At 51.7% G+C, this 13,929-nt stretch overlaps 1 protein-coding gene across 1 annotated transcript in view; it reads left to right on the top strand.

Annotated features, from left to right (window-relative positions):
* The window catches only part of LOC142823756 (alpha-1B-glycoprotein-like), a 415,238-nt gene that overhangs the window by 280,338 nt on the left and 120,971 nt on the right, over positions 1-13,929 (top strand). Inside the window, exon 9 of the mRNA XM_089770049.1 lies at positions 11,828-11,835. Coding sequence (XP_089626175.1) covers positions 11,828-11,835 — 8 coding nt within the window. The remainder of the gene's footprint in view (positions 1-11,827; positions 11,836-13,929) is intronic.

The following is a 13,929-nucleotide window of genomic DNA, read 5'->3' as shown; positions in this document are numbered from 1 at the left end:
AGGACTGTAAGAACTAACACACACATAGGTGGAAGCCAGAGCAGTTCACCTGTAAGGGAGTTTTCCTCAAAACAGGGATAAGCCTTGGAGGAATGCGCTTAGCCTGCATTAATGTCGCTTACAATGTTGGTATTCCAAGCTATAAGATATAAATCAGTGCATAAATTCTGCGTTATAGCTTAAAAACAAATAGTCTGGTAGCACTTTAAAGACTAACCAAATACGTAGATGGCATCATGAGCTTTTGTGGTCACAGCCCACTTCTTCTGATGACCAGAGTGCTGGATGTCCAGAACTCAAATAGATAAGGGAGAAGGGGGGCGGGCAGAAGGAAAAAATGGGAGGGGGTGGAAGAAGAAGAGGCAGTGGGTATGTAACAGGAGAAACTAATAATCTATAAGCACCTAAAGACTGGATAGTCAAAAGAGGCCGATAAGAACAACCATTGGCACCTTTGCTGTTTGGTAGGTTGATAATGTCTCCCTACCAAACAATGAAGGTGCCAACGGTTCTTTGTCTGTACAGTATATGCTGTTAGTACTCCTCCTTTCTAACTGCCCTCGAATAGTTCTCATCTGCCTCTTTTGACTATCTAGTCCAGTGGTTCCTAAACTTCTCAGCATCATGCCCCGCTTTCTGATTTATGAAAAACCCTCAAGGCCGCCCCCCCCCCCCCAAAAAAAAAAAACTTGTTGAGGAAAAAAAAAAAAGGAACTAAGCAGGGCAGCAAAACTTGATGGGGGGGGGGAGCGGGGTTGCCTTGTGCCCCCACAGGAATTTCTTCATGCCCCGCCCCCCAGTTTGGGAACCCATGATCTAGACTTTCCGTGCTTATAGACAATTTGTTTTTTCTGTTACATTTCAGCTCCCCTTTCCTCTTGATATTTTTATACCCATTGCCTCTTCTTGTCCCACCCTCCTTTAGTTTTTTTCCTTCTTCCCCTCCCCCTCTCCCCGCCGTCCTCTCTGCTATTTATTTCAGCTCTGGACATCCAACACGCCGGTCATCTGAAGAAGTGGGCTGTGACCACAGAAGCTCATGATACGATCTACACGTTTTGTTAGTCTTTAAAGTTCTAACAGACTGTTTGTTGTTTTTTAAGTTTATCTTGTACAGACTAACTCGGCCACCCTCTGAAGCTTACAAAATGTTTGTCCTGAACTTGGGAGTCCTCCACACCACCCATCCAGAAGGAGTTCCTAAATCAGATGGGACAGGAAGCAACCTGAATGGGGCAGGACCTTTGGCAAGAGAGACCACTGATCACTATTGTCCTCGAGACGTCATCCACTCCTGTCCCTGGCATGGTGGAAGGACCATCCCCAAGAGATGTGTGTCCGGCCTCGCCTTAGAAACCTCCACTGACTGGACATTCCACAGAGCATCAGACTTAGAAAGTTTTTCCTGACCTCTGACCTAACCCTCCCTTGCTGCAGATGGACGCGGAGAACAATTGAGTCCCGTCCTTGTTATAACAAATGCGCAGATTGTTCTTTTCTCAGGACTAGCCCTGCCCTGTGTTTTTAACTGTGTCTCCTGGGTGAGGTTTTCTAACCCTTTCCTCATGCCTGTTGCTCTCCTCTGGACTTTCTCCAGCTTGTCCCCATCTTTCTAGAAGTGCGGTGCCCAGAACTGGACACAGGGCTCCAGCTGAGACCTCACTAGTGCCAAGTGGAATGGGACTGGGACATCCCAAGTCTGACCCACGGTTCTCCCTTTAACACAGCCCAGAACATTAGCCCTTGACACAGCACTTTCCCTGGGTTGAATTGCCAGGTAATCTCCATTGTGGGGCTGCACTGAGATACCACAAGAACAGAGTAAAGATCCTGAGAGTCATGGTGTGACAAGCGCTGTGTATCTCCAGGCAGGCTCCGCAGCTACACACACATCTGGAAAACCTACCTGAGAGAGCCTCGGTGTGCTTAGTTCATTGTCGAGCTGGTGAAGAGGGGACTTGGTACCAGTTTGAAAACACACTCAACTCTCCTGTAAAGAAAGGAAAGATTAGGCTTGGTTAAAGAAGGGAATTCTGTCTTCTCTGTTGCACAGCACAGGGAGGCAGCCCCTGAAACAACAGTGGGAAATTCAAATAGAGACTCATGCACTCAGGGACTGTGGAACTCATTACCACAGGATGGCACTGAGGCTAAAACCTAGTAAGATCCAAAGAGGGAGTGGACGTTTCCATAGGTAAAAGGAAGATCTAGAGTTAGATTCACTCAGATTTACTAAACACCGCAGAAGGGATATTAAACTTCAGGGTTGTATGAAGTCTCTTGCTCTGAGCATCAGGAAGGAATATTGCTAGGGGCAGATGCCCTTGTGCCTGCAGGTTCTTATCCCTGCCTCCCCAGCATGTGGTACTGACCTGAAAAACTTCACATGTTTTTCTCACTTTGAGAGCAGCAAAACCCTAATGTTTTAAGCTAAAACAATACAAAAAGCATCTTTGGCTTCTCAGGGGAGTCATATTTTCTTTCCAAGAGCTACTAACGGCAGAGTTGCCCACATGTTCAAACACACCGCTCGAAGGCAGCCAATCCCTTTATCACATAGCTGTAAAGAAAGTTTAGCCTAAACATCACAAGACACTCTCTGACTGTCAGGATAACAAAGTGCTGAGGCAAAAGACCAAGGGAGGTTAGGAAATCTCTGTTGTCAGAGGCTTTTAAGAACAGGTTAGAAAAACCTCCTTGAGGGATCTAGATAGTATTTAGCTCTGCCTCAGCAGACTGGATAGATTGAGAGCCCTTCCAGCCCTACATTTCTGTGATTTTTGTTGTAAGGTGAAATCAGGAAAAATATCTTAGAGCAAAGAACGCACGCTACGAAGCTTCCCAGAGATCATCCTCAGGCCTTGGTCAGAGTCTGTCCTTCAGACTTATCAAGTTCATTGCAGACCACAAGGACAGATCTATAAGCAGGGCACAGCTTCAAAAGGCTGGGGACTCTGTTTGTTTTGCATAACCAGAATTTGCCTTCATGTCCCCATAGAGATACCCCGTGACACTGCTGGGTTGTGAGTCTGTTCTTGTTGGGTGCATTTTTCCATTTGGTCTTTTAAAATCTTCTCTCATAGATTCATAGACTCTAGGGCCGTGTCCAGACTCAGGGGTTTTTTCGGGAAAAGTAGCCTTTTCCCGAAAAAACTTCCCCTGCGTCCAGACTCAAGCCGCGTTCTTTCGAAATTATTTCGAAAGAACGCGGCTTTTCTTTCGATGGCGGTAAACCTCAATTTACGAGGAAGAACGCCTTCTTTCGAAAGTTCCTCTTTCGAAAGAAGGCGTTCTTCAATGTAAAGAGGCCGTCTTCGAAAGAGAGCATCCAGACTCGCTGGGTGCTCTCTTTCTAAAAAGCGGATTTCTCTTTTGAAAGATCCGCCTGCAGTCTAGACGCGATCTTTCGAAAGAGGATCTTTCGAAAGATGCTTTCGAAAGAGCCTCTTTCAAAAGAAGCCTGCAGTCTAGACATAGCCTAGCCCTTCAACCAGGAAGCTGTGCCCCTCTGGGAATGCACAGAGGTCTTGCAGGGGGTTCATCAACCCACCTAGGTACCGGCCTGGTTTTACAACAGGCTCCATGAAAAGCCCTGGAGAAGTCAGTACAAACTAACATTTCATACAGCACCTTGTTTATGCTGCTCTACACACGAGGCTCTGAAATGCAAGTGCGATGCTTATATTCCACCTGATGGATTTTATAATTATCTGGTAAAAATGAGAACCTCAGCAATTTGTCAGTACTTGCATGTGTGGCATGTTTGTATTTTTTACATCCAGCTTCATATGCAAGAAGTATTTAAATGAGGTGAAACTTAAGGCAAAGGCAAGACAAATGGCCCTCCTGAAAGAGGTGCTCACCTGGAAAGGTTGAGAGCCAAGTCTAGAGCTCATCCCTCCTTTTCTTTCTAGCATGGCTCTTTAAGACGTGCCTCCTCTCTTGTCTGAAAAATCGTCAGATGTGATCTACCGCACCTGTTTGTTGCTTGTGCCTGTTATTAATTACATTCAGGGTTATAAATGTATGTCTTTATCCCCAGGCTGATTATCTGGCTTCTGCTTACAGCTGATGAGTGTCTCTTCCTGCCTAGGCCTTTAGAAAACTTCCTTGTCATCCACACAGAAGTACCATCACTCATGAGAAATCGCCAATGGCCAGCTAAGGGCTCTGAGTTTCCCTTCTTGAACCCAACTTTTCCCTTGGAAAATCCCCATCTGGAAAAGTCAGAAATTGCCCACCAGATGGGTTCCTCAATAAGGCCATGATCATGCAGAACTTTTGCAAAGGCTCCAACAAGTATTCAACACATTGAATACGGTTGCCGGAGGGTATTGAGGGAAATGAGCCCTTCTGACTACAAAAGCCTGGGAAACATTTGGTGAAAAGGCTCCGTTTTTCACTGACCTTTTCAGTGGGTTGGGCATGAAATATTTCCCCACTCTGAGCTCTCATTTTGATCCCATAGCTTCAGATGGGGTCTCTCCTGGAAATTGAAGATTTGGTCTCTCTCGGTCATTGATGCTCTTGCAGAAGGTGATGAGATGGACAAAGCTCCAGACGTCCGGAGAGTCCCGATCCTGCGCACATGGGATGGACTCAGCAGGGAGACAGTGCTCCGTTCACCGTGCTGAGCGGGGACCCCAGCATCTTCAAAGCACCTGGCTAGACAGGACAACACATGAGGGTGGAGATGGGGTGGGCAGATGGGCGTCAGGGACTGTCAGATGTGATTGTAGTTGGGGAACGCTCAGAGCTTGACCCTGGGAGGCAGAGGAACAGTCGGCTGCAGAGGAGGAGGGTTTTTCCATAACACCCTGCTTGCCCATTTTCCCAGGCCTTTTCTACCAGCTTCTCCACCCCTCCTCCCAACCAGTTGGCATTGCTCTCCCAGCCGTTCCCCTGCCGTTTCCTTGACACACACCCTGATACCCAGCCTCAGTTTGGAGATGGACACCAGGTATCCACCTTCCCCCAGCATCTGCGGAGGAACGGCTGCTTCTGTGCAAAGATGAACCCCAGAAAGCAGCCCCCAGGGGCAGCAGAGCCGGCCTTAATTAGAACCCAGGAGACTGTGACTGAGAAAACATTCATTAGCGATCAACTGAGCGGCTCCAAGTCTAGGAGGTCTCCCACAGACCATCGTCCAGTGGCCAGACACTGACTCCAATCTTAGAGGAGTAACCATGTTAACCTGTGTCTGCAGAAACAACGAGGAATCCATCTTGTCTGCGCATGCTGACAACAGTCAGAAATTCCAGGTCTCCTCCTTCTCAAAGGTCTAGTGTGCCTCAGTTTACCAGTTTGCCCGTAAGGTTTCCATGTCCTGCAGAACACCCAGGATCCCTTCTTACAAGACCAAAGAACAAGGATTTCCATAAGCAGCAAAAGTGAGACGTTACAAGCCAAAAGGAGAACCCCAGATCACAAACCTCGCCTTCTGAATAGTTTCTGCCCTGGCTAATAAAGACGGTTTCCTTCTTCTCCCAAACATCAAATCATTGGAAGCTGGTTTGTGTGGACCCTGCTGGGTCCTTAAGAACCAGGAGCCAAATGTGCATAAAAGCCCACTTACCAAGGACTTTTCCTGAGGGAATGGAGCCTTTCCAGACACACTGACCTGCCAACCATAAACTTGTCATCCTTGGTAGCCAGGAATAGCGCTTGCTGGATGTGACATGCCTTGTCCCAGCACTTTTGAATGTGAGGAAATGCAGTTAACCTGTGGAACTCACTGCCAAGGGATGTTGTGGAACTCAGGACTAGAACTCAGCTTGAAACAGAGCAAGAGACGTTTCTGGGAGATAAATCCAGTTATGGGTGTTAGCCAGGATAGGACTGTCAATATTAATCCACTAGAAGACTTACCAGCTATTGGTCAGATTCTCCAGGACAGGGGGATGGGGCTGTGGCAGGTCAGGGAAGGAGACGGGGAGTGTGGGAGGGCAGGAATCTGGGTTAGGGGTTGAGGAGGGTCTAAGCGAAGGAGGCTGGGAATATATGGGGAGGTTGCAGGAAACAAGATTGGGGTGAGGAGGGGCTCAGGGCAGGGGATGAGAGTGCAGGAGTCAGACCATGGGTAGGGGGCTCAGAGCAGGGAAGGGGGTGGCTGGTATATTCTCACTAGGGCCAGCCCAGGATGGTGGTGGACATACATCCTGCTTGTCAGCTTCTCCCCAGAACTGGCCGGGGAGGGAGGTATGCCCACCTGCTGGCTTCTCCATGGGGTTGGCCTGGGGGAGCAGGATCGGAGAGGCCTGGCCAGCCGTGGTGGGGGCTGTGTGGCCTGGTCAGTGCTGATCTGTGCATCACCAGAGATGACATTGTCTGTTTAGCCCAATGGTTCTTCAAACTTTTTTCATTTGCGGACCCCTGCAAAATTTCAAATATAGGTGCAGCCCCCTTTGGAAATTCTAGACATGGTCTGTCATCCAATAGGGGTCCACCAATCGCAGGCTGAAAACCACAGGTCCACTTGCCTTGTTGGCCCAGGTTGGATTCTCTCCATTTATTATCTCTATGTCTATACTGCAGGGAAAACCCTGGACTCACAGACAAGCAGAAAACCACTTTTTGTCAACAAATTACACTCAGGGTGACAGTGTAGACCCTTACCTTCATCCCTTTTTCAAGATTACGACAATAGTTATACCAAGTTTGCCCTGTGCGATATCATTCAAAAACTCATAATTGGCTGAATATTAAAGTCTTCTTAAAAAACGTGTAACATCATATTCTACTTTAAGACATTGCTGAGTCATGTTCTACATTTAAATCTAGACCAGTGAGTGTCTGGAAGGAAAAGTCACGTGAACGCTTTCTGCTTCTCGTTTTCTATGAATGAAATATTGGGCTATCCATGAGCTCCTGTATAGAATTCTACTTTAAGTCATTGCTGAGTCATGTTCTACATTTAGAAAAAACAACTCAAACTGTTTCCTGAGAGACAAAAGACAAACAGATGCCTCAGCTAGTGTCAATGTAATCACCTGGTAAGTGACCATTGGTTGGCAGGAAGAAATGTATGAGTGAGAGACATTTACATCCGTCAGTTTGTGTTTTGTACCTTTTATTTCTTCGTATCCAACTCTGACTGGATTAAAACTGCATGGATGCTTGAGGGTATAATACAGCGTGGATGCCAGCAGCACTTATTGGGATCCGGCATCCCACAATTCCTGGGATGACCAATGAGTGTAGACTCTCAAGCTCTGAAATAATAAAGCTAGAGTCTCCTCATACCCTTTCTACTAACCCTGCACTATCCTGCCATGTAGACAGACCCTGTCATGGGTCTCATCTTCTCTCTGACATGAGTGCACCCTGCCAGCCTGCCACCTGTTGAAAAAGCAAACTTAGTCCTGTCTCCCACACACACACTGGGTAGGAAAGGGGAAACTAAGGCACGCTTGGGTGTCCTATGAAACCCATTATGAAAGCCTCCACTTGGTCACAGTCTCACATGTCCCCACAGTAACATCCTACCAGACGTGGTGCAGTGAGTTTGTTAGGTCTTAGGGTCAGGTTGGCTTGTTCCAAGGACTTTTGGCCAAGACATGTTGGCCTAAGGGAACAGGGGAAAGTTAAAGTGCCAGGCATGAGTGTGGTGGGAGGAGACAGAGACAGGAAGGCAGCATGGCCCTCCTCTGGAATACACCCCTGCTACCCTCTTTCATCCATCCCTAGCGTATTAATTACCGGCATTTGTTCCATGCCCCTCTGGGCCTCGTTAGCAGCCGGGCCATTGGGGACAGGAGCTGGGGGTGGAGGAGGAGCGACTGGGGAGTTGCAGTGGGCGTTTGAACAGGATGTTTGTCCCACTCTAGGGAATCTGTTTGTAGATTCACCTCCCCAACCCAGCATGAACCCTGAGCTCGGTGAAATGGCTGGCATTGTTAACACCCTCCAAACTCTCATATACAGCGATCAGGCGTGGGGGAGTCATTGACCCAGACTGCTAGACAGACAGGTGCCCATCCCACAGTGCAACCCATTGGGGAAACTGAGGCACATAGCGGCGTCTTACAAAATATTACAGCTGATTCCCACGCTGGCCCAGCATTGCTCCCACACATGGCAGTGCAGGGACACACCCTGCCTCCTTGGACAAATGGAGAAGGGGAGTTAAAGTGAGAAACATTTACGCTGGGACACGGGTGGAAACTTTGAATTATCCCCTCCCGTCCTCCCCCATGGGAAATCAACCACTGAACAATTGTCCAAAGTGGCCAGGTAGCTTCCTCATCCTTATCCATTTCCCAGCAATTCTTGGAAGTTTTCCTAAAGGAGAGGCATGGCGGGGCGGGGGGGAGGAGGGGACTTATCAAACCTGGAGCACTTGTAAATCTAAGAAACTCCCCTGTTTATTTCTGTCCCCTTTCAATCTATTCTCATGCTCCAGGGCTTGAACTGCAGACCAGGGTTTGGGGGGTCAGAGGCAGGATGAATAGCTGCAATAAAGGAGCCCTTCTACTCCATCCGCTTCTGGGTCACCTGTTCTTTTCTAACACAAACCTGGCTGGCGTGCACTGTAGATAACATTAATACATGAAGGAGGGAATCTTAATGCATGTGAACAAGGGGGGCAGAGTTAAGGGTGTTTGGGAAACAGTCACTGTGGCATTTCATGGTGCCGGAGGCTTTGACCCTGCAGCATTCCTTCCCAGTCTGCAAACCTGCCCATGTGTGATATGGGCCCTGGTAGCATGTGAGGAGCGAACCCGATGGGGGACACCTGGTTTTGCTGCCCCTTGCAACGTAGCTGAGTAGTGTTGATGGCTTTACACTGGTTCTAAGGGCTCAGTCTCAGCCTGTGAATTAATTAAACCAAGTTCAAAGGAAAATCAGAGCAAGAGAAATTCCATCCCAGGCCACAACGGGTCGTAAGTCGATAGAGACCCGGGAACCTTCTCGTAAAGAGAGACCCTGGCCCCAGCTGATGGAGACGCTGTCCGTGGGTGTGTGGCCAGCCCTGGGGTAACAGCTGGGAACCGAGTCCCGACTGTTGGCAGGCCCACATTGGCCTTGCTCCCGCTGGCAGGCAGCATACGCAGCTCCCATGCTGGGTTTCCTGCATGCAGATCAATGCGTCCTCGGCTGGAGCTGGTGACAAAGCAAATGGCCTGTTCTGCCCGGCGACCGGCAGAGCTGATATGTCTCAGGACAGGCCATTGGCCGTGTCCAGACGGGGTGTCCCTAGTGATACAGGACTGTTGGCAACATGACCTCACCCCCCATTCTGCCCCTCATCTCATGTCTCCTCACACCCCCAGCCCAGCTCCCCTTCTGCCCCCAGCCCGCGCCATCACACCCCTAGTCCCTCCTTCATGTTGCACCTCAGCCCACGTCTCCCCACACCCCGAACCTCTCCCCCCTCTGCCCTCCAGCCTGTCCCCTCACAGCCTCAGCCCCTCCCACTTCTGCCCTCCAGCCTGTGTCTCCTCACACACACACCCCACTAGCCATGCCCACCATCTCCCATGGCTCCCCAAGGGCAGGGATCCCCTGCTGCCCTCAGTTAACATGGCTGCCCACTCAGCCCCTGCAGCCCTCGCCTGGGGAGGCAGGGGGAGGGGAGGAGTGAGTGTGGGGTGGAGGCCGTTATGGGTCAGGGAATGTGGGGTGGGGAGGCTGAGAGGCAGGAAAGCAAATGGGAGACCCTGAGGCTGAGGGGACTGGCGCTGCAGTGGGGGGGGGGGGGGGTGAGGAGGGCAGTGAGAGGGGAGGCTGCTGGGGTAGAGGTGCCAGTCCAAGGGCATGTGGAGAGGCTGTGTCCTCCACCCCCTTCAGAAACCCCAACAATCCTACCCCCCAGCTCTGAACTTTGTGGGAAGCCAGTCTCCCCTCACACTCCTGCTCCCCACCCTGGCACCTCTGCCCTCAGCCCTACCCCGACACCCTGGACCCCCTTCCCTCAACCCCCCCCCCAGCCATCTCCCCCAAACACCCACAGGCGGGGGGGATGACAGACAGCAGTTAAATCGCTCTGTGCCCAGGTGCATTCATAGAGATGCAATGAATAGTGACCAGACATCCCATTTTAAAGAGACAGTCCCAGCCTTCCACAAACTTCGGGCAGGGACACCACTCCTACCCCCTGGCTAATACCACTCCATGGACCCAACCTCCATGACTTGATTTCACTTCTCTTTAAACTCTGTTCTAGTTCTAGCCTTCACAGCCTCCTGCAGCAAGGAGTTCCACAGGTTGACTCTGCTTTGTGAAGACGAACTTTCTGTTATTAGTTTGAAGCCTGCTACCCATTCATTTCATTTGGTGTCCTCTAGTCCTTCTATTATGGGAACTAATGAAGAACTTTTCTGTATGCACCCTCTACACCCCACTTGTGCTTTTAGAGACCTCTATCATATCCCCCCTCCATCTCCTCTTTTCTCAGCTGAAAAGTCCCAGTCTCTTTAGCCTCTCTTCATATGGGACCTGTTCCCAACCCCTGATCATTGTAGTTGCCCTCCCCTGTCCCAGCCTCTCTCTTCCCCCTTCCATCTCCTTTTCCCAGTCTCCCCCAGTTTTGTTCAATAAAGAGAGATTCTATTTTTGAACACAATTGTCCTTTATTTTGTACATCAGGAAGGGAGGTTAGGGAGGGGTAAGTGGAAGGAGGTGAGGGAGGAATGAGGTACGAGCCCCCGATGGGGAGGACTGGGGTGGCTCTGCGGGCTCCTCGGGGTGGAAGCTCTCCTGCAGCCCCCCATTGACACCCTTCCCAGATGGCAGCCTGCGGCAAGTGCAGCCGGGCTGATGGCCGAGTGCTGTGATGTGCTCAGTGTGGGCACTCCGGGCACTCCAAGCCAGGACTGCTTTGCAAGCGGGGCACCCCTGAGAACTGTCTGTCCGGGGTGGGGGTCGGGTCCCTTTAAGCACTGCCCTCGGCTAGCCTGAGACAGCATCTCCACGCTCTAAGTCCTCATCTGATGCCCTGCCGGCACTGCTTCCGGCCAGCCTTAACCCCGGTTCAGGGTCCACTCTGTGTGGACATGCTAGTTCGAATTAGCAAAATGCTAATTCGAACTAGTTTTTTAGTCTGGATGCATTAGTTCGAATTCGCTCAGTTAGTTAGTTCGAATTAGCGCTGTAGTGTAGACATACCCTAGGGGGGCAGATTCCCTGAGGAAGGGATGGGGGGGCTGGGAGTTTTGTGCCGGCATCTCACCTCCCCCCCCCCCCCAAGGGGCAGCAGCTCATTCCCTGGGAGTTTTTCTTCTCCGCGTGGCCGAATCCAGGCTCCTGGGGGTGCAGAGAGACAGCGGGTTAGTGGGGCCCCTGTCACCCTGGGCCCAGCCCCTGGGGGAGCAAGGGGCACAGACGGGGGGGGTCACCTCACCTAGGGCCCCCCCTCGGGTGGCTTCAATAGGCCTCGGCCAGGATCAGCCCCAGGGCGAGCAGGACCCCGGCGCCCAGCCCCAGGCGGGCGATGTTGCCGAGGGTGAAATCCGGGTGTCCTGGGACGGAAGGGGAAAGTCTCTTGGAGGCATCAGGGGTCAGGGAGCTGGCAGTGGGGGAGGGACAGTGGGGCTGTCTCTCCATCCTCCTCCAAGGCAATGAGGCCCTCCCTGTGGTCTATAGGCCCCACCCTCCCCCATTCCCTGCCCCACGCCCTCCGACCACCCCCAGGCCTCGGAGGCAGCTCCTTGCCTGGCAAGAACCTGTTCCCAGGGCTGGCTTGATGGTGGTTCCTCCCCAGCCCCAGTACCTGGCCCTGTGCTCTCGGGCAGATGGGAGCGAGCCCCACTCTGGGCTGGGTGGGGTCGACTCCTCTTGCGGGAATAGAACCAGCGTCTTTGGAAATGGGGGAAGGGCAGAAACAGAGACCACCCCATCCCCATCCCTCAGTATCGATCCTTTCCTGGAGGGGCAGGGGCAGCCGGGTTTAGTGGCTGGGGAGCAGGGACCCTTCCCTGGCTGGGTGAGAAGCTTTCTCCCTCCTCTCACTTCAGGGGCAGGCTGGGAGGGGCCACTGGCCCCTGGAGACCCTGCGGGGCCAGTCTGGGCACGGTGCCCCTATTGCGGGGGAGGAGCCCCCTCTCCTCCTGAGCGTCGGCTGGAGGCTCAGACAGGGGAGGGCAAAGGGGGCCAATTGCAACCGGCCCAAATGGCCCTGCCGCTCAGGAGAGAGTCACACGCTTCCTAGCTTAGCGGTGCCTCTCCCTGCAGCAATGCCCTCTCCTGGCCGCAGCTCCATGCTCCTGGACCCCGCTCTTTGCTGGGCAGGGCAGAGGGTGCTGATGGCAGTCTGGGGGTCTCCCTGCCCCAAACCCAGCTCTGCAGACCCGGGGGGCACAGGTGACCTTGGCTAAGGAGCACTCCGGTGGGAGCTGTTTCCTTGCATTCAGAACGGTAGTGTGAGTGTCTGGCTCTTAAACAGAGCGTCTCTCTCTCTCTCTCTCTCTCACACACACACACACACACACACACACGTCTCTGTATCTCATTGTCACACACACACACGTCTCTGTAGCTCTTTGTCTCACACACACACACACACACGTCTCTGTATCTCATTGTCACACACACACACACACACACACGTCTCTGTATCTCATTGTCTCACACACACACACGTCTCTGTACCTCATTGTCACACACACACACACACACATCTCTGTAGTTCTTTGTCTCACACACACACACACACGTCTCTGTATCTCATTGTCACACACACACACACACACACACACACACACACGTCTCTGTATCTCATTGTCTCACACACACACACACACGTCTCTGTATCTCATTGTCACACACACACACACACACATCTCTGTAGTTCTTTGTCTCACACACACACACACACGTCTCTGTATCTCATTGTCTCACACACACACACACACGTCTCTGTATCTCATTGTCACACACACACACATCTCTGTAGTTCTTTGTCTCACACACACACACACACACGTCTCTGTATCTCATTGTCACACACACACACACACACACGTCTCTGTATCTCATTGTCACACACACACACACACACACAAACACACACACACACACGTCTCTGTAGCTCTTTGTCTCACACACACACACACACACACACACACACACGTCTCTGTATCTCATTGTCACACACACACACACACAAACACACACACACACACGTCTCTGTATCTCATTGTCACACACACACACACACACACACTTGTATTACTGTAGTTGTCACTGCTTGGTACCAGAGGTGAATGTAACTTAAATTTTTGTTGTTGTATCGTACACACCCACCAGTGTGTGGGGCTTCGGGGAAGGGGGTTGGGGGGCAATACAACAGAAACTGCAAGAAATTGAAGGGTGGGGCGAAGGGGGCAGGCTTAGGGCAGGGGGTGGGGATGTGGGGGCTGCAGGAGTCAGGGCATAGCTTGGTGGTTTGGGGGCTCAGGGCAGGGGCTGGGAGTTGAGGGGCAGGAGTCGGGGTGGGTGTGTCAGGAGGGGCTCGGGGCAGGGAGCTGGGGTATGTGTGAATGCAGAGTTCCTACGTCAGAGCTTTCTGGAGCTGCGCATGGAAGTATTCCTGCTCCATCTCCAGACACACTCACAAGCTGTTCCGCTCTGTAGGCAGAGTGGCCACCCCAGACCCCCCCGATTGCCTTAACCCGCGTGTTGCATTGTTAAAAATGTGACCTCAACGAAAGTGACCTCCCTGCCGTCAGGGCCCGGCGGAGAGATGTCCTGTGGGGAGGGGAAGGCTTTAGAAAGGTCCTGGATGTCAGTGAGATCAAACGCCCCTCTCGCCTGCTGACCACTTCCCTCCTCCTCCTCCTCCACGCTGCCCTCCAAGTCTTCCAGGGGAGTGTCTTGGGAGGAACCCACAGGCAGCTTTGGGAGGAACCCGCCGGCGGCTTTCCCTTGCAGCTGCTCACAGAAGCGCCATTATGATCATCTAGTCTGACCCCCTGCACAGTGCAGGCCACA

The sequence above is a fragment of the Pelodiscus sinensis genome, chromosome 18, assembly GCF_052426305.1.
Source record: "Pelodiscus sinensis isolate ZL-2025 chromosome 18, ASM5242630v1, whole genome shotgun sequence".
NCBI lineage: Eukaryota > Metazoa > Chordata > Testudines > Trionychidae > Pelodiscus > Pelodiscus sinensis.
The sequence above is the reverse complement of the archived record's forward strand: the minus strand, read 5'-3'. Positions and strand labels throughout refer to the sequence as shown.